The 24,746-nt window shown below is 33.8% G+C and overlaps 1 protein-coding gene across 1 annotated transcript in view; it reads left to right on the top strand.

The window, feature by feature from the left end:
- KL (klotho) overlaps positions 1 to 24,746 on the top strand; it is a 55,439-nt gene that overhangs the window by 6,777 nt on the left and 23,916 nt on the right. Inside the window, exons 2-3 of the mRNA XM_003764513.4 lie at positions 17,219 to 17,729; positions 19,012 to 19,280. Coding sequence (XP_003764561.1) covers positions 17,219 to 17,729; positions 19,012 to 19,280 — 780 coding nt within the window. The remainder of the gene's footprint in view (positions 1 to 17,218; positions 17,730 to 19,011; positions 19,281 to 24,746) is intronic.

Raw genomic sequence — 24,746 nt, 5'->3', positions numbered from 1 at the left:
TTTATTTGCATGGCTTGGACAGTATTGGGCAATTTTTTTTTTCCTACTAGAAACTTTCACAGAAGCAATCATGATTTGCCGTGTAAATATCTACATACCATGAAGAATGGGATTTCAGGGCACTAAATTATGTGAATTTATAAAAAATAACACTGAAGAAGGTTTTATATTTTATTATTATTTCATTCATTACCTTTATTTTATCTAATCCTATTGCTAACTCTGCCATAGTCACAATGTTTACTTCAGTACACAAATAAGCAACCTATGTGCTTGTCATGGTATCACTTCCCTAATGTCATGGTACTCTTTAAGAATGAATTCAAACAACATCAACAACAACAATCAGGAACAACCTAGGTGTAATGGAATTAAACTTGGATGTGTTTTTTCCCCCCCAACAATTTTTTATGAAACACCAACTGTGTTCTCCATAATATTCCATGGTAATCAAAGAGGAGCTTCCCCCAATGAGGGACTGTAGTACTATGGAATCTCAGTTAATTGACTTGTTTTGCTTCCAAACTTTCTTATCTTTAAAAAAAAAAAGTCTTGAGTAGTTTTTCAAAATGAAAAATATCCTGTAAATGTTATATCAGTGACTTTATTTCACTTAATGGAAATGATAGTTTTTGGTCTTTTAATACACTTTATTTTTAGGTCATAAAGGAAACTTAGGAATGTGCAAGAATATGTCTGTGAAGAACAAAAAGAGAAAACAAAAATGAACTACCCAAATATATGTTGATATTAAGATACTGAGATTCCTCAGAATACTTCAATTTATAGCTTCATTCTGTTATGGCACAAAATGATTGCTAGAAGTACAGTATGTATATAGCCTTTGCATTTTTTATCCAAAGTAGTCTTATCAAATCCATTTCTAGTGTGCGACTAAAGAACTCATATAACTACAAATTGGTTCCCACTGATTGTTCCATTCCCCCTGTAAATTTGATATCTTATTTTTCACAGGTAAGTTAGGAGATTCACAAGCTATGTTAATAGAAATGAAGTTTGCTATCAGATGTGGATTTTGCCATCTAGGGTTTCAAGGTAATAGGATTAAGAATTTCAGATGATTGTATCCTTCTAGGCCTTCCAGGGGAAAGTAAGTTCCTTGAGGTGAAGGGGACCTGTTCTGGAGGATAATTATTCCAACTTCCACAACACTGGTAAATCAGGTTTCTAAAACTCAGTTACATATCTCTTCCTCAGAGTTGTAGGGGTGATCCTAGGGTCGAACCCTCTTCTAGTGCTATGAGCTCAAGCTTCATTTATGTTCCAGCAATATAAATCTATTAGCATAATTTGTTAGTGTATCTCTAGAATTATCTAATCAATTAATATTTCCTTGATTTCAATGCTCTTGTTACATCTTCTTAGTAAATATTCTTTTACAAAAACTAAATTGATGCTAATTGCTTATCAATTATATCAAGGAAACAAATAACTCCTCCCTGGTCCCAAACCAAGGCCCACATCAATTCTTTATTATCTTATTTCCTAGAAAGAGTCAGTTAAAATTAAAAGTGGTTTCTCCCATTTATTCCAAATTCACTTCCTGAATGGATAGGCACTAAACAAAAAAATTTTTTTTTTGCATGTAGGATTCTGTCTCAGCAACTAGGTGGATTCATTTATTATCTGAGTAATGCAGGTTGCTCTTTAGGAATGAGTTAGTTCTTAGCTGCAGCAGCTCCAGAAGTCATGAACTCCCATTGCTGGACCTATGGGGACACCGAAGACCTTTAAAAAGTGAGGTTAGAGCTTGGTGAAATTCAGCTCAATAATCACTCAAGGGCAGAAAAGAACAAACAACTCTCCCTTCCTTGATCACCACTAAGAAAAAGAACAATTAGATTCCTTCATTGGAAGCTTTTTTATATACACTCAGTTCCCTCTCAACTATTAGTTCTAAGGCTTTTTCACAAAGTAAATGGACAAGAAATAACTGCACATAATCTGAATTACTTGGAACTTATAAATACTTGAGAGGATATTTCATCTTATATCATTATGCATTCTATGAGGAAGTAGGATCATAAAGCATTTCTGTAGGTTTGCACACTACTTATACACAAAAGACTGTTTTTTTTTTTTCTGGACATTCTACCAGTTGTATATATAGCTACCTAGCAAGCTGCCTTGAATAGATCAGGTGCTTTTAAAATAGATATTTTAATATCTTTTAGATATTAAAATAGATATTATAGATAATGAAGTTTGGGGGATAATAAGGACCAGATATGACTTGTTGAACAGTTAGCACAATACCTGACATGTTGCAGGTGTTTAATAATAGGTGTTTATTGAGTTTATTGGATTTATTATTGATTTATTGATTATTATTGAGTTGAATTGAGTTTAAAAAATGTTTGGCCTATTAGATTCGATAATACCAAAATACCTGAAAGAGTCTGAATGAATATCAGTAAAGATAGATGCAATAGTGGTATTTTCATAGACCACTTAGATAGAAGAAAGAACTAGATAAAATAATTAGAAATTAGATCATAAATTTGGCACAGAATATTCCATAGTAATGGTGGAGAGTTTCAGGTATCCAGACATCTTCTGGAGTGCTCCCAGTGCCAAAAGCAGAACAATTGATGATTTAATGATCTTTTTCAAAAGGTGGAGGAAGCAACAAGTGATGTTATTATTCCTGGCCCAATTTTGGTGACAAGGAGGAATTGTTGCCGTGGTTATTTGTCCTTCTTTCTCAAAGAGCACCATGACATTAGGGAGGTGATTCCATGATGTGTGAGTGAATTGCTTTTAAGTAAGAGAGAACTGTGTAGCATAACCGGCCTCATTTTCTCATTGGGAGATATTTGCATTCAGGGTCAAGATATGTGACTAGGAGGAACTAGAAGTAGAATGAAAATTTCTTTCTCTGTCACAGTAAAGTAGAAATATAGACAGATTCATATCTAGATTTTAGAACAGATTTTAAAGGGTAAAGATCTCAGAGAAGAGGTAGGCTTCATTGACTAATATTTCTCAAGGGAAGTCAGTTTAAGAAGGTTGTAAAGCTCAAGAAAATGATATTTTGAAGATCCAAGTAGAAATTATTACAATGAGGAGGAAATTGGTAAGGTACCCAATGATTGGTGCAGCTATACATCAGCCAGCTCAGATTCTCAGAAAGTCAAATATACATGAAAGCAAGGGCAAAAAACTCAGCACGAATTTAAAATAGGAATATGAGTCAATGATATTAATAACTATAACAAAGTGAGGCTAACAGTGAATTTCAAGGATGTTAAAATAGTCTTGTTTTCTTATAATGGAGGCAAGAAGAAGATAAAATTCTACTACTAAACAATCATTTTACTTCCTTTTTTTCTAAAAAAATATGACCTTTGGCTAGGGAGGATAGATAAAAAATAATTTACCAAAAATAATTGAGATGCTAAAAGCTCTCCCGGCCCTCAAGTAGTTTTAAGTTCCCAGGCACAGAGGAAGTGCATCTTAGAATACTGAAAGAATTTCCAGGTATGATATTTAATTATCTTTTGAAATCTTTGAAAGATCTTGGGAAATAGGAGAGATTCCAAATGTTTAGAGAAGAGTTAATTTTTCAATTTTCACTTTAAAAAGTAAATCAAATCATCATACTGGGCTGGTGAACTTGACTTCTATTTCTGGAAAAAAATTATAACACATAATTAATGGACACTTTGTAAGAATTTTCAAGTGAAGCACTGATTACAAAAAGCTAGCACGACTTTACCAGAAATAGGTGATGATAAACTAGCCTCATTTCCTGTTTTTACAGAACTGATAGATCATAGAAATTCTATAAAGAGAATTATCTTTGGACTGTAAAAAATAAGATAAATATAGATAATAGGGAGTTGATACCCAAGATAATTAGGGAAATAGTAAGACAAAAAGCAGCAAGATGACAGGAAAAGATAATAATGACTGTTGGAGGAGATGTGGGAAAACTGGGATATTAATGCATTATTAGTAAAGTTGTGAAATAATCCAACCATTTTTGGAGAGCAATTTGGAATTATGCCCAAAGAGCTATAAAACTGTGCATACTCTTTGATCCAGCAGTGTCTTTACTAGATCCTTATCCCTAAAGAGATCATAGAAGAGGAAAAAGAACCCACATGTGCAAAAATATTTGCAGTAGTCCTTTTTGTAGTGGCAAGGAACTGGAAATTGATTGGATGCCCCTCAGTTGGGGAATGACTGAATAAGTTATGGTATATAAGTGTAATAGAATATTATTGTTCTATAAGAAATGATGAAAAGGCTGATTTCAGAAAAGCCTGGAAAGACTTACATGAACTGATGCTAAGTGAAGTGAGCAAAACCAAGAGAATATTGTACACAGTAACAGTAAGATTATGTGATGATCAGCTGTAATAGATTTGGCTCTTTTCAACAGTGAGATGATTTAAGGCAATTCCAATAGACTTTTTTTTTGTGAGGGTTAAATGACTTGCTGGGGTCACACAGCTAGTAAATGTTAAGTGTCTGAGGATGGATTTGAACTTATGGTCCTTCTGTTTTCAGAGCCTATATCTCATCTAGCTGCTCCTTTAATAGACTAATAGACTGTGATGAAAAGTTCCATCCACATTCAGAGAGAGAACCATGAAGACTGACTGTACATCAAAGCATAGTATTTTCACCTTTTTGCTGTTGTTTGTTTGCTTGCTTGTCTTTTCCTTTCTCCTGCTTTTTTTCCCTTTTGATCTTTTTTTTTTTTTTTTTTTTTTTTTTTTTTGCACAGCATGATGAACATGGAAATATGTTAGAAGAATTGCACATGTTTAACCTGTATTGGACTACTTGTGTTGGGGAGGGAGGAGAAGGGGTGGAAAAGAGAAAAAACTGGAACACAAGGTTTTGCAAAAGTGAATGTTGAAAATTATCTTTGCATGTATTTGGAAAAATAAAATATTATTAAAATAAAACAATAACAACAACAAAATACCCAGATTCTAGCTGCCTTTTGCACTTGTTCAACCTAGCTGAATTATATCGTCAGGTACTGAAAAAAAATGACAGATGTATTTTTCAAGCTACTCTATTATCTTTGAAATATTGTGGGCAAGAGAGGTACTCAAGGGATTAAGAGAAGGACAAAGGCTCAATTTTCAAAAAAGGGAAGAACATTAAGTTCTCATACTGTAGACAAATGGATGTAGCTTTGTTTCTGAAAACAATTCTGGAACTTATTTTTAAATGACATGTAAGAATGACTTCCAAACTGGAAATTTTAATGTACTGGTAGATCAGATGAATATGATAGACACCATTTACCTAGATTTTGTAAAGCATTTGACAAAGATACTTGTGCAATTCTTATGACCAAGATGGAGAGATGTGGGCTACAAGAAAGTGTATAGTTAGATGGATTTGAAAATAGACTGTATGAGTTGAGATTTCCAAGGGTAATTTTATAATGGAAAATCACAAGTGGTAGAAGGGTAGTGGGAAAATTTGACACAATTGACAGCTAGTGGAGCTGCAAATTAGTCTAGCCAACCATTCTGGAAAGCAATTTAGAACTATATTTAAAAATTTGTTAAACTTTGATCCAGTAATACAGTTATTAAGCCTATAACCCAAAGAGATCAAAGAAAAAGAAAAGTCATCTGAAAAGGGGCCACTCATCTCTACCAACTGTCAATCAACTGCAACACACACACACACACACACACACACACACACACGCAAGGCAAGCCAGCTTTGTTTGTAGCAGCAAGTTAACAACTTGGCAAGGGAAAGGCAAGAAGGCAACATGTGTTAGAAGCCAAACTGCCATTATTATCATGACCACTTTCTCTCTCCACAGACCACGGTGGAACTATGCCATGCCCTTGAACCCAAGAGCTTAGGAAAAGCAAATTTTAAGTTTCCTGCTCTTAGCTGTTATCTTAGGAAGCCATCCTTGTGGAGATGCAGCTGGGCAACTGCTCAGGCAGGTGCTATAACCACAGAAAATGGTTCTCTATCTGGGTCTATTGAAGAACTAGAGAAAAAAAGATCTTGCCACCAAACACTATGTGGAAATAAGGTTAAATAAGATGCACTAACATTTTTCCACTGCACCCTGAGAATTATGGGACTTTACATCTGACTTACAGCTAACAATTCCTATGTATATTTTCTCTCCCATTAGAATCTGAGCTCCTTGGGTGCAGGGACTGCTATATGTTTCTATTTGTTGCTTAGCATGATGCTTTGCGGATAAGAACCAAAAAATGCTTCATTCATCTGTGTAAAATATTTATAGCATTTCTTAATTGGCAAAAGACTGGAAGCTAAGGGATTGCTCATTAATTGGGACTAGTTAAATATGTTACTTAAATATATTTAATGGGATATTGTTAATGCTGTAAGAAGTTAAGGAACCTTTTCAGAGAATCTTGGGAAGACTTGTATGACTGATGAAGAGTGAACTAAGCAGAGTCTGGGGGAAAATGCATATATTAGCAACATTGTAAAGAAAAGTAACTTTGAGAGATTTAAGAATTCTAATTAATGCAATAGCCAATCACAGTACCAACCAATCACAATGATGAAGCATGCTACCCACCTCCTAAGACACACAAGTAATGAAATCAAGATGCATAATGAGATACACATTTCAGCTACAATCAAGGCATACTTAATGCATTGTTGATAGATCTGTTACTCTAAGGAATTAGTTTTGCTTGATTGTACCTATTTATTGCAGGAGGTTTTAGTTTTCCTTGGGGAAAGAAGTGCTACCAAAAGGATTATAATTTAAGAAGAAAGGATAATTGAAACATTTAGGGTTTTTTGTTCAATAGTATTTTATTTTTCCAAATGTAAAGACAGATTTCAACATTCATTTGTGTAAGACTTTGTCTTCCAATTTCTTCTCTTTTCCTCCCCCTTCCCCAAGACAGAAAGTAATCTGATATAGATTAAATATCTGCACTTCTTTTAAATACATTTCCATATTTGTCAAGTTATGCAAGAAAAATTAAAACCCAAAAAGGAAAAACAACCCATGAGAAAGAGAAAAAAATAAAGAACAAAAAAGTGAAGATACGATGGAATTGGAGCATTTTAAAAAAATGCATAGAAGGTAACAGAAAGAAACATTGAAAATCAGAATCTTTGGAAGTTTCATGTTGAATTTGTTATATTTTTAAAAGAAAAAGCAAGCTGCAGATAATAAATATTCATGGTTTCACTAACAATCCTCTTTTTGTTATAATTTGAATATGGAAATGCTCATTTTATGTGATATTTGTTAAGTACAGAATTTGTTAAGTACAGTTAAAAAAAGATGTTGCCAAGGGTGACAATGTAGACTACGGATTCTTAACCTGAGATAAGGGTCTATGAACTTGGATGGGAAAAATTACATCTTTGTCCTTACTAAATTCTAACTGAAATTTAGTATTTCCTTCATTTATTTCAAATATTATTTTGAGATGTAATCCAGAGGCTTCAATTTCAAAGGTCAAGAACCCCTGGGTGCAGAATGACAAAAAGAAAAAAAACAAATAAGAAACACTCCCAATAAACCTGATTAGAACAGATCCTTGGAGGTAAACAGCTATGGTAATACAATGTGTAAGTTATTAATGAATGAAAGAAGCCATGAGATTTGATATCTAGAAGGTAACTAGTGAACTCAGAATGAAAAAAATTTAGTAAAGGAGTTATCATAGAAGCCAAATTGCATTTAAATGTCTTATTTCTCATTAGATTAAGCTTTTTGAGGGCAAGAATCAAATCTTATTTATTTTAAAAGCACATATAGGTGCTTAATGAATGCTGTTTAATAAGAGAATTCCATTATCTCTAGATTTATACCTAACTGAAATGGGTAAGCATTTTCTAAATATCAGATACTTATGGGGACTACTGCTTAGAAGCTTTGTTATGTCCAACTTGCAGATATATATGCATGTGCAACTCAAAGCTTATACAAGATCTGATGATGATGAGTCAGGAATATCACCTTAACATATTTAAACAATAGCATTCTATTTTTATTTTTAGCACTTTTTAAAACTTGTATAACTGGAACCATGAAATAATAAAATTTTAGTTAGAAAAATGTCAAAGAGGGAATGCCATGCATTGGATAAAATAATGGACTAAGAGGGATGTGGATTTGGGTTTGCGTTTGAGTGCTGCCAATTTCTCTCTGAATTTTAAAGAAAGCCCTTATCAGGTTGGCTTCTTCCCCAACCTGAAAACTATAATTTATTGATCATTTTCTATGTGTCAGACACTGTGTTAAGTGTCAGATGACATGTTAGATATAACTAAACTGGGTTCAGCCTAGTTCTAGAGTGGTTCTGATAAACTTAGATCTCCTACTCAGTCTATCAGTATTTATGGGAAAATTTGTAAACCTCAGCTCTTCCCACATACACAAACAGACGTTTCTTGCTGTGGTTCCAATACCACAGAAAGAATACAAAAGTGGAGTCACATCAAAGTGTAATAATGGAAGAGGACCCAGTAAACAATGTGGAATGTTGTTACAATCCCAAATCATAGACTAGGAACTAGTACCATTGTTAGATAGTAGCCTAATGTTTCTATTTGTTCTCCTTCAATGGAAACATTTTGGACATTCTAATAATCACCAGGACTAGGAGACCCTGATGCTGCCTTTTATACATTGTCCGTGACTATTTATGATCTCTCAATGTGAAATTACTGGCAACTGCCCCATGAAAAGAGGACATCTGTTTCCCAGCGCCCATGAATTTGCTTTGTCACATTGAAATTTTCTATGTTTATGTAAGTTAAGATGTGGTCTTACTGTGGGTACTACAAAACTGTTTATAACCATGTGACACTTAAGCTCTCCTGGTCTGTTTGTTAGATGGGGATAATACTTGCACTATTTACTAGGATTCTTGCAAGAATCAAATGGGATAATAATGTATATAACAAACACACATACATACCCACATATACATAGAGAAACAAATATTTTATATATACACACGACATACATACAAACACATATATATGTGCATATATGTGTGTGTGTATGTATGAAACTATGAAGCTATTTTTTTGCCTCTCTGGGCAGCTGGGTAGCATAGTGGATAGTGCATTGAGTTTGCAATCAGGAAAATTCATCTTCATGAATTCAACTTTGGCTTCAGACTTTGACTTGGGGCAAGTCGCTTAACCCTGATTGCCTCAGTTCCTCCTCTGTAAAATGAGCTCAAGAAGGAAATGGAAAACCATTCCGTATCTCTCCCAGAAAACCTCAAATGGGCTCACAAACAAATGAACATGACTGAAAAAACCAAACATTGCTTCTCCAGCTCTGATGCCCAAGTCCCATTCCAATGCCTAGGTTAGTATAGAAATGATACTGCTTTCCCAAAATTAGTGCCATTGGGTACAAGTTCCAGCATGTTCTGCCAATCTAGAGAGACTTGAAATACAACAATACTGCATGTTGTAGTTCATCTTGGAGGATGCTTATCACCAGTTAGCATGTGGAATGATGTTATTTTGACTGGTGTAATTCTGGAAGATTAAATTCTAGAGAGTTTATAATCTATGTTAGAAAAGAGAATACTATATAATTAAAATAATGGATTCTGAAATTAACTGAAGTCTGCAAGTATTCCATATACTCCTGAGGGATTGGAAAGGACTATTTTTTCTCCTTTTTTGTCCCTTAGCAATGCATACCAGATTGTCTTGCTAATAATTAATAGACACTTAATGCATACTTGTAAATTCAATTAAATGTGTTAGGTATGTATGTAATTTTGGGGCAAACATATGGTATCTAAGGAATACTATGATAAACAGTTTGGAAAACAGTGCTCTAATGATTTAAAGGAGTTAATGAAATTTTCAAGAGTATCTAGTACTCTGTGATAGTGAATGGTTTACGTAATGTGATAAGTGAACTTTTTGTTCAGATACATAGTGTAGACTCGCAGTGGCCCTCAAAGTGTAGTACAAAGAATTGTTGGGGTCTCTGAAACCATTTCAGAGGGTCTACAAATTCAAAATTATTTTTTATTTCTAATATAGTAAATAGCTATAAATATAACCCATGTGAACAAAAACTCTTTGAACAGATCTTCAATAGTTTTTTTTTTTAACAACATGAGGATACTGAGAACAAAGGTTTGAGAACCACTGGTGTAGAGCTTCCATTCTGGTCGAATTCATTCTTTTATATCTTTTCACTTCAACTCTCTTTTAAAAATGAAAATAAATTAATTTGGGAACTTACTTTTGAATTTATATTCATGAAATGTATGAAAAATAAAAACCTGTTCAATGGAATTTTTGTATCCATCTCACTATTATAATTGACGTATCTAAAGAAATGAGCACAAACCAATAAAAATAGTTTTTTGACGTCATTACTGATATCGCTATTACCTGATAAAAATTTGCTTTAATAATTCTTTCCTATATGCCATGTATGAAATTCCTTTATTTCCTTGGACTAAGCAGCATTCCAATAAGCAATGGATGAACTCTTAGAAACAAAAACCTTAATGTTAATTTTTTTGCAGCTAGTTAAAATCTTAATATAATTCTGAGTGTTTGTAGTGGTTTCAAAAATGATTTATTGAATGTATTTTACAAAAGAGGGAGTGGGAAAGTGTCTAAAGAAAAGCAATTTAAGACTCAATGCTAATCATTGATTTATTATTCTGATTATGATGCCTTAACAACATATAGCTACTGAAATAGTATCATTAAAATGTATACTGAAATAGTAGTATTAAAATGCATTGCTGGTGTTATTAATCACATAATGTCTTTTTTTTCCCTTCAAGAAATAATGTTTAAATTATATTCTAGCCATGCTGTGTTTTGTTCATTTTTAAATTATTTTTATTTTTACACTTATCTTGATTCTTCTTCCTCATCCCAAATATTACCCATAAAATTTAAGAGGAGTTACCCATAAATAGCGAGTCAATATGCATAGGAGAACAATGATTAAAAGTTCGAAAAAAGAGAAAAAGTTACAGAAATTGGGATTAACTTGTACTTTGTTACTTATATGTAATATCAACATATTGATATTCTTTATAAGGAGTTTTGAAAATATATATGAGGAGGGAACAATAAAAATAAGCAGGGAGAATTACAAAATTAAAGGAAATATTGATACAGAATCCACAGAGGACATTATTGTTACAGAGATCAAATGGATTTGTCCAAGGCTGTGCTACTAGTAAATATCAAAGGCAGAATTTGAATACAGGTTTCTCCTGACTCCAAATCCAGTCTACTTTTTATAACACAGTCCTGCTCTTCTGTGACCATGATAACAAACAGCAGCATGGCTACAAAAGAAGGTTACTAGTAAGGCAAGGAAAGTAGAACAAAGTTGATAGGACATGGCAAAATTTCAGTGAGAAAAGTTAAGGGAGTTGAATTGATTTTTAAAGTGTAAATGAACTACTAATGAAGTGAGAAAAAGATTGGCATTTCCTGTGTTGAGACCCACTTACAGATGTTCATAACAGTTCTCTAAGAGTTGATATCAAGAAAGACAAAGACTGAAGATCTCCTTTCCAATAATTGTGGAGAGCATGAAGGTAGAATTTTTCAGTAACCTCTAAAGAATGTGTTTTGTTTATATTTTGGCCATAGCAACATGCTATAATTTATGCTTTAAGTATAGGCTGGTATTTCTCCTATGAGTAGGAAAAAGGCTTAAAGAATACCTTTTCATTCTCCAGGTTATCAGTGAAAATAATGTATTCTTTAAAACAATGGAATAAGGTCTTCTATGTGAAAATGAAGAAAAATAATCTGAAGAGGGAGAGCAAAATCTTAATGTGTGTGTAACATAGGATTGAAGGATAAAATAATGTTAAACAGAAAAAAATTGATGAAGAGTCAGTGAATAAATACTTGGAACTAAGAAATATAAAGCTCTTCCTGAAGAGGAGGGATCTATTTGTATCAGTTGTAGAGAAAGTAGTTGCTTTTCATTTACTAGGGGAATGATGTTAGAGATGCATTGGTTCTGTTAAGTGTGAGATCATCCAGGAAAGGTCAAAAGAAGATGTGAGCAGTGTTTGTGGTTGGCAACTTCTTGCTAAAAGGTCCTGAGATAGCTACATATTAACATAATTCTAATAGTGAGTTCTTTCTAGGGTGTATTTTAAAAGCTTCAACCTCTGAAAACTTGTCAAGCAGATGACTATTCCCTGCTTCTGGCAGCTCACATGAACAGAAGTGATATTGTTAGATAGAATGTTAAAACAAAACAAAACATGGCTCAAGATGATAAAATCTTGGGCAAAAAAGTAAAAATCAAGGAATTTAAGAAAGAAGCAAATTTGGGAAACAAATAGGTAGGAGAAAAACGCACCTACCTCCTGAATTGTTGTGAGAATAACATGAGCTAAAATTTGTAAAGTGGTTTTTGCATGCACTCAAGTATCTGGAGATAGGACCTTTCCCCCCTCAACATTAGATATCCAAGGCTGGGAAAGCTGAGCTGCACAAAATAAACAATTTTGTTAAAATATATGGGAGAAAGTCTCCAATTAGTAACATATACAAATATAGAATAAGTTGAATTACAGGGAATATGGACTCTTAGAAGAAATATTAATTCAATAAGGAAATACAACTAATCAAAAATGACTCCTATAACAAAATTCTTAATTATTCTAAAAAATAGTACTCATTTTTTCTCTGTGAGAAGATTGTGCCAGATTACAATTGATACCAATCTGGGCCTACTGGGACCCATGTAAATATGAGGAATTTCCGAAATCCTTATTGAGAAAGAAAAAGCAAAACAAAGGAAGCCAAGCTAGGACTCCACTCCTTTGGCTCTTTTGGCTGTCCAGTAGGAAAAATCCAGAGTTTAGTAATTTGCTCCTTTTCCTCTAGACCACCAGAAAGGAAGTCAGAACAATGTCAGGAAGTTGTTCTCCTGTGGCCAACCAGAAGAGATGATATGGAGAGACAGAAAGAGGGGCTACTGAAGACCCCATTCTGACCCCATGCCGACTCATTCCAATCAAATTAGGCACATCCAATAGACTGTCCCAAACCCGAAAAATATTTCAGCCCTTCCTCCTTCAACAGAAGATGACTTACCAGCTTTTTCCACAAGAAAAAAAATCAGTTCCTGTCATGTTAGGAGAGTTTTGGCCAATACTAAAGAACCACTGTATTCAACAAAAAGAATTTACTTAATTTTACAATAGACACCTCCTCAGTCTATTCACTTGCAATGACAGGAGCTAGGTGGATGGAAAGACAAGTTATTCTATCCCCCACCCTATTCAATTATTCAATTAGAAGGTGTCATTTGTTAGGTGTGATCTCTCCAATACTAGCAGGGATTTGGGAGCCCTTTGTCCCACCTAAAGAATAAGTCTGGTGGGAATGTATTTTCTGAGAGTTATATAAATTTAATCTAAAGGACTCAGTACGAACTGGAGTCATGATAACTGCTCTAACATACTTTGTCTCATTTATATAGACCTTCAAGTTTACAAACTACTTTCTCTTATTTGACTCTCACACCAACCCCCAAATCTATGTATTGCAGGTATTATTATTATTTAAATTTTACAGATGAAGAAATTTCTGACTTGACAATAATGAGCTTATTAACATGAGTTAGAGGGTAGGATTGGAAACCACATTTTGTCCTGCTATAATCCAAAACACTTTTTGCCATACCATCTGGCAGTTGAAAGAATGTTTCCTGATGCATCCCTTCTGGCAAGTGTTTCAAAAGCCACCACTAAGTTGAGTCCTAAATAAGAGGTATGACTAAGAGCCATGTTTGGAATAAGGGATAACCATTGATAGTAGTAATCCACTGGTAATCATATGTTATCAAGGGATCTTGAGCAGAGGAATTTTAACTTTTTTTCTGTATATGTATCACTGATCCTTTTGGGAGTTTGTTGAAGCCTTCTCAGTGTTTTCATACATAAGATCACAAGGAAAACCAATATTATGGAAATAGTTATAAAAAATATTTTTAAAAGAAAAGTTCATGAACCTCAGGTTAAAAGCTCTAGGCCTACAGGAGTCCCTAAGTTTCTTGGGTGGATGGACCCCCTTTAAATGATTTACAAAAGGGTATGGACAGCAATTACAAGTGATGAAGAGGGGTGAGTAGATTGTACTGCTGCTGATAGCTCTAACCTTGGGATCATAGATTCAGTAAAGTATGGAATGAAAATCTGTAAGATCTCACAGGATAGTTGTAAAAATCCAATTAAATTCAATATATATATTTAGGAGATTTTCTGTGTTAGGAAAAAGATTTTCTGATAAGTAATATCCTCCAAGGTATTTAGTTTCCTTGACAAGTTTCAAGCAGGTATCCTCTTTCCCCCCTTCCTACTCTGCTTTTTTGTACCTCTTTATGTCTTCCCCCTTTAGACTGCAAACTCTTTGAGGGCAAGGGCTATCTTGTTTGATGTTTTGGAAGGACAACATGATAGCTATGTGATGTGTTCACAAAATATCAGTGGAGTTATCTAGGAAAACTCTGTCACGTTAGTCACTACTATGATTGAATATGTGTTTTTTAGGCAGTGTTGTAACACTTTCTGACCACTGACCTTTTCTCTGTTTACTAAACTTGAAATCAGTTGAGTTAGAATCAGATCAAGATAACTGCACAGTACTTTGCAATTCATTTTTTAATCCATAACTATAAGTTGGGGTCTTCCTGAGATGCTCTCTTTGTCTATTTGTAAAATTAAAGAAAAATGGAAAAATAGTTTCAACATAAACTTCAGAAAGACACATTAAGTACTTTCAGAAATAAGGTTGTTTGTTCCTGTAACCCATTTTGAAGCAACAATTATTCTCCTCAAGTCATTTGTTCAGCTAAGAGGCAATTATCACAGTTGAGATATAGGTGTTCATATCCTTTCCTCCAAGCATTTCTTTAAAAACCACTGGACTATAGTCAGGATGAGTCTTAGGTAGGGGGAATTCTTCCATGAAACCTCTGCACTAGATTGGGAATGTTTCTTAGGGGTTTCTTGGGTCATTGGTAAGGGTAGATTGGATAGCCAAAATTTGGAATGTGGGCAAATGATCCTATTATTTTAATGAAAATGTTTTCTTCTCCAGCATGTATTGAGAGATTAGTGGTGCAGATAAAATTTGTTTTGGGAGAAATAGTTAATCATCAACAAAATACTTATTGGTTGGGTAGATTTTTGAAGCATAAAAGGCATTTTATAGAACATAGCACAAAAGACAAAATATCTGCCTCAAAAATCTTATGATACAAGTTAGTCATAAACTCCTTCATAATTCTGAAATGTGTGGATGACTTCATAATGTGAATGAGGTTGTCCTTGGACAAGCACACTTAAATGAACTGCAAGGAGAATATTTGGGGTAGAGAAAGAGCTAATTTGGCATACAAAACTGAAAAGCTTGCACTGGGAGTGGTGTGAAAATTGGCAGGATTTAATGAGTATGAGAAATAAAAGGAAAAATCAGAATATTTCAAAGTTGGAGAACAACTTAATTCAGATAGGAGTGAGACAATAAAATCTTCAGCCTCTTGAATGATTAGGAACAGAAATATGCAAACATGAGATAAAGTCAATAATAGTTTAGTATAACAAAGGACGTTTGATACCAACAACCATTTTTTTCAATAGTTGTTAAGGAAGAAGTTGGTAACTACAGGGCAGCTGTTCTTTATCAGCTACATTTAGGTGTTGTGGTCCCCTGACTTATAAGGAGAATTCTGAAAAGACTTTGCTGATCTGCAGGAAGTCAGAACTACCCTTCGGAATTCTGAGTGTGTGTGTGTTAGATCGAATTGCTTCCAGGATAAAACACAAAATGCTCTTTTGGCATCCAAAGACTTTCATAACAGAGTCCTCTCCTACCTTTCCAGGTTTCTTACATCTTATTCCCCTACAAGTACTCTTAGATCCATAAGTGACCTCCTCCTTGTTCCATGAGTAAGACACTTCATATCTCATCTCCCAGCATTTTCTCTGGCTTCTCCCAGTGGTTGGAACTCTGTACTTCTTCAACTCTGACAACTGACCACCCTGACCTCTTTTAACTCCCAACTAAAGTTCTACTTTCTTCAGGAAGTCTTTCCCAATGCCTCTTAATTCCAGTGCTTTCCTTCTATTTTTGTTGTTACTCTATCATTTTTCAGTTCTATCTGTCTCTTTGTGACTCCATTTAGGGTTTTCGTGGCCGAGGTACCAAAGTGGTTTGCCATTTCCTTCTCCAGCTCATTTTACAGATGAGGAGATTGAGACAAACACAATTAGGTGATTTGCTAATAGTCACACAGCTAGTACATATCTGAGACTAGATTTGAACTCAAGAAGATGAGTCTTCCAACTCCAGGGCCACTAAGTTATTTTTTATATGGCATGTTTTTATATATTGGCTTGCATGTTGTCTCCCCCATTAGATTGTAAACTCCTTGAGGGCAGGGACTATTTTTTATCTCTTTTTGTATCTCCAGTGCTTGGCACAGTGCCTTAGCACATACATAGTTAGTTGATGATTATTTTTCATTCTTGAAAAGGACCAAAATGGCATCACAAAGTTGTGGTCAAGGTACAGTGATCTAGATTGTGGTTCATCAAACTAAGATGAGTTCAGAAGTCTCTGTCACAGGCAGGGCACAAATAATCCACAAGAACAGTTGGAGTGGAGATGTCTCTAAATTTGTGTGTCTCATGTTTTTTTTTGAGCTTCTGCAATTCTGCTTCTCTCATACAGCATGGCACCTTCTTTGATGGGGGCACCCCATACTGGATATTCCTTCACCAGTGTCTTTCATATCTCATAAGTGATTTCCAAAGTTTTTCAGAGAGACTTTGAGAGAGCCTTTGTATAACTTTTTTTGATGTCCATGTGAACACTGGCCTGTGTGAATCCTGTGTAAAGCAATTTTTTAGGCAAATGTGAGTTTGGCATTAGAACAATGTGGCCAGCCTATCAAGTTGTGCTACAATAATAATAATAATAATAAAGGTTTATTGACTGATTTGAATATTTACTTATACTTAGTTTCCCTTTACTTATTGAATTCCCTTTATGAATATGAAGAACCATATTCTTCCACTGGCATTGAAAATTAATATTTTATTGTAGTAGTATGATTGATAATTGGATTCGGTGCTGAAACTAATAACATTGGAAGTCATTACTGAAATATGTTTCAAATCAGAACAAAAGAAAAACTGTTCTTTTTTTCTTCCTTTTCTAGGCCCATGCTAAAGTCTGGCATCTCTACAATACATCTTTTCGTTCAACTCAAGGAGGACAAGTGTCTATTGCACTTAGTTCTCATTGGATCAATCCCCGAAAGATGACTGAACGTGATCTAAAAGAATGTCAAAAATCTCTTGATTTTGTATTGGGCTGGTTTGCTAAACCAGTCTTCATTGATGGTGACTACCCACAGAGCATGAAGGAAAATCTTTCATCTCTTTTGCCAAATTTTACTGAATTTGAGAAAAATTTCATCAAGGGGACAGCTGACTTTTTTGCACTTTCCTTTGGACCAACTCTGAGTTTTCAGCTCTTGGACCCTCATATGAAGTTTCGACAATTGGAATCACCAAGTCTGAGGCAACTTCTCTCCTGGATAGATCTTGAATATAACCATCCTCAGATTTTTATTGTGGAGAATGGCTGGTTTGTTTCAGGTACCACCAAAAGGGATGATGCCAAATATATGTATTATCTCAAAAAATTCATTATGGAAACTTTAAAAGGTAGGTGTGTTGCTAACATTAATTTCCTGTTTAAAAAAAACCCAACAAAAACCAACTAACCCAATTTATCAAGAAAATTCTTAAGCTTACTAAATTCCAATATTTTAATATTTATTATTTAACAACAGTAATAGTATTACTATAACAATAATTAGAACTTGTGTAGCATTTTAAGGTTTTCAAAACACTTTACAATTATTATATCATTTTTCTTCATGAGAATCCTGACAGGTAAGTGCTATTATTAGCTCCATTTTTACAAATGAGGAAACTGAGGTTAAGTGACATGCTCAGAGTCCCACGACTAGTAAGACAATATTATTATTTTTATTTATGACAATAGTAATACTTAGCATGTTTGTAGTTCCCTTTCAGTTTAAGGTGTTGAATAATTTTAAAAATAACAATTTTAGTTTCATTGTGTAGAGATGAAAACAGATACCATGAGTAAAATTTTGAGTTGGGGGTCTGAACTCTTTCTGCTATATCACCTTAAAAACAATGTTTTTACCTGCCTCCCCAACAAGATAAGCAGCTCCTAGTTAATGTGCTTATACACTATTACATGGTGAGAAAGAACCTAAGTATATAATTTTGAACAGAGTACATCAGAATGCCATAAAAATAATCATGCAAGTTTTCTGTACTTTTAAAATTACTATCTTTAAATGAAATGAAATTCAAGCTTTATTGGTAGGAAATTAGAATTAATTTTGTGAGATATGATAACATGAGGAAAGAGTTATTTGTGGTGTTAACATTAAATTAGACTTGATGGCAGCCTTGTGTAAATTTTTAAAAATTTACTAAGCCATGCATACTGTGCTTAACCTGAGTGTTTAAGTAATAAACTAAAGATCTATTTAAATGATTAAAAATAATTGCTGGAATGCTGCTGATGAAAAATGCTTTTAAACTAAAAGTATATTTTTCTGTTTTAACTTCAAAAGACCATGTAGGCTTAATTATTAATTTGTACTTTTAAAATTATCTAAAAACTATTAAGTAGTTAAGAAATTTCATTTTTTCCCTAGTAACTTTTAAATAGTTCTAAAAATCAAAAGACTCAGTATTAGCACGTATGTATATTGCCAGTCTGATTATTATAAACAAGTATCTTAATTATGAGAAGTTGCATTTGTTTCATTTATTATTTTAGAGACCTGAGACTTCATTATAATATATTGCTCATAAGGCAAATGAGTAATTCAAGATTATTTTGTTTTTTCTCCACCTCCCCCCCTCTTTACCTCCCCCCCCCACTTTCCTTTTTTTCTACTAGCCATCAGATATGATGGAGTCGAAGTCATTGGTTATACTGTTTGGTCCCTCATGGATGGCTTTGAATGGCATAGAGGATACAGCATTAGACGTGGATTATTTTACATAGATTTCCTAAGTCATGATAAGAAGCTGCTACCAAAGTCTTCAGCCTTGTTTTACCAAAAGCTGATAGAAAGAAATGGCTTTCCTTCTTTACCAGAAAATCTACCAATAGAAGGGACATTTCCTTGTGGCTTTGCTTGGGGAGTTGTTGACAACTACATTCAAGTAAGTCAGCTGTCACAAATCAACAGTCCCATCAAGTCTTGTTTCTAGTAAGTAGTGCTTCCTTTTTAGGTTGAAAGTAGCTATATGCTTTCAATTCTTTACAGTTTCACAATGATGCATGGCAAATATCAAATATGATAAATTATACCTTCAACAAAAAATATTCCTACTTTCACAATAAACTTAAAGTTGTTAGAAAAAGAAGAAATTAAATATATCAAGGTTTAATGAGAAACAGTATGAAATAAGTTATTCCTCTATTATTCACTAATCTTCATTGACAACATTAATTTATTTCTTATATTAATATTCACTGTGGCGTGTAATTACTACAAAACAATCCATCCAGTGGTATTTGTTGGTATTTTCACACAGTGAAATTTTATCTTTTATTTCTCAAAATTTAAAAATATAGTCATTTTCAGAGTGCATTATATACTTTTAAAAGCAACTGGCTTGAATAGAAAGAACAGTTAGATACAACTGCTGAACCATGCAGAGTGCTATTTGAAGGATTATGTAGTAAAGAAGAGGCACAGCAAAACTGAAGGACATATGTCACAGGTTTTTTTGTTTTTTGTTTTTTAAGGGAAGAAAATAAGAGTTTGTCAGACTCTAGGGAAATAAGCTTTAACTTTGATTACCAGAAAGATTTTAGAAGAGATTCTTAAAGAAATGGTTATGAAATGTCTAGTATCAGCATGATTCCATCAAAAACAGGTCATATCAGCCCAGTCTTATTCCCTATCTTGACATGATAACAACTGGTATAATGTTGTGCTGAGATTCTTAATCTGCGATACTAGGATAATCAAGAGATTCATGGGTAGGTTCTAGGTTGGGGGGACTTTGACTTAAAATTAATAGTTTGAGAACCATTCTTCAGTAGAATTATTTTTCTTTGTAATTCTATGCATTTACGTTAAAATATTATTCTGAGAAGGGATCTTTTGGCTTTATCATATTGCCAAAAAGACCCAAAACAGGAAAAAAGTTAAAAACTTATTATAGTCACATAAAATTTACCTAGATTTTAGATCATTTTATTCTTGTAGAATATTGGACTCTATTTATATAGCTAGTATCTATAATTTCATTAATATATGGATCTTCTAGATGAGGAAACTTCCTTTACCAGCTTAGCTTAATAAGTATTCTACAATTTAGAGGCTTAGAACACTACCAAGAACATAGAAACTAAATGCCTGGCTCAGATTCATAAAGTCAGTCAGTGTGACTGGACTTTCTGAATTTTCTCTGCATGTCATCTATGCCTAGAATGTTCTTCCTTCTCCCATCCCCTTATTGATCACCCTGGCTCCTTAAACTAAAATCCCATCTCTTATTCTTAATTCCCTAACCTTTCTTAATTCCAGTGCCCATCCCCGCTAATTATTTCCATGGATAGCTTTTATTGTGTATATTTATACACAATGTCTCCCTTATTCGATTACAAACGTTTTGAGGGCAGGTATTGTCTTTTGCCTCTTTTTGTATCCCCAGAGCATAGTACCTGGAACTTAGATAATAATACTTAATAAATGTTTATTGATTGACTAATTGTGGCAGAGGTAGGACTGAACATGGGCCTTCTTGGCTTCAAGACTGGCTATTTATGTTACACTGCCTCATTTGTATATAATTGCGTCCAAATTGGTTGATCTGGAAAGACTCAAAATAATTCATTATCATTTATTTGTCTCCATAATCTGGAATATAATGGAAATATAGAAAAAACAAGAACTGCCATTTTGTGGAGCTACTTTCAGGAGCCACAGTAACTTATAATGACTGATTAAATGAAAAAGCTTTTATTAAATGCTTACTCTGTTCTAAGTACTGTGAAACTACTAAAGATATAAATGATCAATAATGATCATTCTTTTCAATTTTGTTTCCATTCTGTAGATCTGGGTTTATGCAAAGTGTCCCAAAAGTCTTCCTGTATGTTTAAACTTTAATAAAACTTTTGGGACACCTTGCAAGTTGTACAACAATGACTAATACTGATAATTTTTTTTTAAAATAGAACAGAAGTTTTGTTATTCAGGAAATGGAATTTCCTCTCATTATAAAGAGATTACAAGAAATGTGAACTACTTTAGATTATTCTAGACACTTGGAGAATACAAAAAAGAACTTTTTTATTCTTTCTTTAAACATTTATTAAATGCCTAGTATCCTGTTTGTCTGTACTCGTTCCTATTCAATCTATACAAAAAATTATTTTCTCATAGATAAACCTTATGGATTATTCACCTCTCTGAATGCCATTATCTGGATAATTGGTATTCTTCATCTACTTGATTTTTCTTTTGTAGATTATTAAGCCAAACTCTTGAGTGTCTATGAATTAAATCCAGAAGGCTTTGCCTTGTTCTAAGGCTTGACTGAACCAGCAAAATCATCCTCAAAGAAGAGAATTTAGAGCACTTCATCATGTATATGAAAACCTTTCAAAATTTGGACTTTGCATTAAATCTCCTCCATGATAATAGCAAACACTTTAGGTGAATAACTCCCTGTTTTGTGGTGAGCCCCATGTATAGAAAAGACCCCACATATAGCAAAGGTGCTGTTGTGTGTGACTTGACTGAGGCAGATTAGACCTCTCTAGTCTCTTTTCCTAGCACTCTTCCAGTAGAGACATCCATTTCTGTTAAGAAGGGAAGCAGGAGATTAGGGTCAGAGGCTGCTCTGTTCTCCTTAGGGAGAGAGAGTACCAGACTAGAAAGAGATCTGTATAGTCTTTTCTATATTGTTTGTGTAGGAGTTTCCATCTCACTGATGATTACTTTGTTGTTTTGAGAAGGGGAAGCCCAAGCTTTAAATCCAAGGCTTGTCCCTTTTCCCATCAAGTATCAGTTCTATAATGAATACCCATAGTGAATAGCAAAGAAACCCATTTTTCTTAAGTCACAAAACAGAAGTCAGAAATTATATATAGGAAAAAATATATAGGAGACCTTACAATGTGAAGTAGCTCTTCCATTGGGTGCGAGCTGATTCAGCTCAACCAAGAGACAGTGTAATGGATCTTACTCAAAGGGAATTCCATGAAGTCTCTAGGAAAAGCTGGGAGTAGGAACATGATAGAAACATACCTCTCCTCTGATTTCCTCCCAGAATTTTGAATCCTGAAGTAGATTTGGTGTCTTCCATCTTCTCTTTAAAAACGGGAAGCCCAGAATACTCAAATGATGACTCCTCTAAGGGTAACTGGGGAAGTCTGGAGCTCTCTTATCTCTCAGCAACTTTGCCCTGACTTCATACAAGACAGACACTCCTCTTTGCCATAAGGGGGAAGTCCCATACCAATAGATTGTGAACAGGGGGTCACATAGTCAACAAGCTGTATTAAACAGACTATAAGATCAGATCTTGTATTCTCTATATCTTTTATTCATTGGATTTAATTGTGATGATAAAGATGTAGCTTACTGTAGGGCATCACTTTTGAAAATCTGCCTCTTCCCTTGGAGCATATGCATATTATTTTCATAAATATTTAAATAGATGTGAAATCATTTTTTTAACTTTGTAAATCCTTTCTATTTTTCTTCTGTTTGTCTTCTTTCAGTTTCATGCTCAAATGTTCTTAGACTGATTTTGCTTAATCAGGGTCTCTTGCCAAGTTTCTTTTAAACTTGCTTTACCCTTCGTAGCTTTTCTGTGTTTTATGATGTAATAATGCTCTATATTTTTTTGTTATCCTTCTCTGTCAGATTTTATAAATGAGTTTATAGTATAATAAGCTTATGTTGCCCTTGGCTGCTTTATCTCTCTGAATGACAAGCATATCAAGTATTTGCATGCAGGCATTTAAGTCACTTTGACTTTCCTCCTTATAGTAAAATAAGTTAATTAAATCAGTTAAATCTTTACATGAAATTATTGTTATCAATGTCTAGAAATTTTCTTCCATCAATAACTTTTTTGTTATCAAAAACTTGTATGATACATTAGATTGCATTTGTTTTAATTTGATGCCCTACCTTTTTCTATTTTATTCTTACTTCTAGCTTCATGCTAATTTTGATAATTGAGTATGTATAAGTCACTATTGTGGCAGCTAGTTGGTATAGTGGATAGAGCACCAGCCCTGAAATCAGGAGGACCTGAGTTCAAATTTGGTCTCAGACACTTAACACTTCTGGCTGAGTGACTTTGGACAAGTCACTTAACCCCAATTGCCTCCGCAAACAAACAAACAAAATAATGTCACTATGTATAAAATATAAATGGAAAAACAATAAATCACAAGAAGTTTAATGTCTACTAAAAATATGTCATCATCTTAAAGGCAGATTGGATATGAAATACTGAACTGAGAGATGGAAGGGGCATAACTGCCCATCTATTTTAATCCATATCTGAAAAAGAATCCCCAGTGCTCCTTACTGCACACATTGTTATCTAGTTTCTGCCTGAAGATTTCCAATAAAGTAGAACCTACTATCTCCCAGGGCAACCTTTTCTAAATTGGGATTACTTTAATTGTTAAAAGATTTTTCTTCACATCAAGAATAAATGTGCCTCTTGGTAATTTTCAGAATATAATTTTCCCTCACTGATTCCTGTAATTTTTAAAGGGTGAAATTATTAAGGCAAACTGAGAAGTTAATAGTTCTAGTTTTAGAAGAGAGAGGATAATTGAAGCCACTCCTTTTCCTATCACTGTTATGCTTTTATATCAGATTTGTGATTTAATTCCTATATTACTGGATTTTTTCTTCTTTCTGTCCATGTGTTCAGCTGTAAATGTAAGAATGTAAGATCTATGAACCAAGAGAAATTGGATGCAGTCAAGCAGGAGATGGAAAAATTAAACATCAATATCTCGTGAGTGTCAGGAAACTTAAATGGATGGGAATGGGTGATTTTAATTCAGATGACTATTATATATACTCCTATGAATAAGACTCTCTTGGAAGAAAGAGTGTAGTCCTTAAACTTAATAAAAGGATAAGAAAAGCAGTACTGGGATATAATCTCAAAAATGACTGAATGATATCTGTTTGAACCATTCAACATCACAATAGTACCAATCTATGCTCCAACCAATGATGCAAAGAAGCCAGAGTTAATCAGTTCTATGATGACCTATAGCATCTTCTAGAAATAGCAACAAAAGGGGAAAAAAAGATGTTGCATTTATCATAGGTAATTAGAATGCTAAAGTAGGGAATCAAAAGATAATTGGAAAACAGGCAAGTTTAGCCCTGGAATACAAAATGAATCAGAGTAAAGACTTATAGAATTTTGTCAAAATAACTTGCTGGTCATAACACGCTTTTTCAACAGCCTAAAAGGTGACTCTAAACATGGACATCATTTATGATGGAAGTTTAGAAATCAAACTGACTTTATAGTTTGCAACTAAAAGTGGAGAAGTTTTATATACTGGTTAAAACAAAACATGGAGCTGATTGTAGATCAAATGACAAGCTTTTTATTGTAAAATTC

The sequence above is a fragment of the Sarcophilus harrisii genome, chromosome 3 (assembly GCF_902635505.1).
Source record: "Sarcophilus harrisii chromosome 3, mSarHar1.11, whole genome shotgun sequence".
NCBI lineage: Eukaryota > Metazoa > Chordata > Mammalia > Dasyuromorphia > Dasyuridae > Sarcophilus > Sarcophilus harrisii.
The sequence above is the reverse complement of the archived record's forward strand: the minus strand, read 5'-3'. Positions and strand labels throughout refer to the sequence as shown.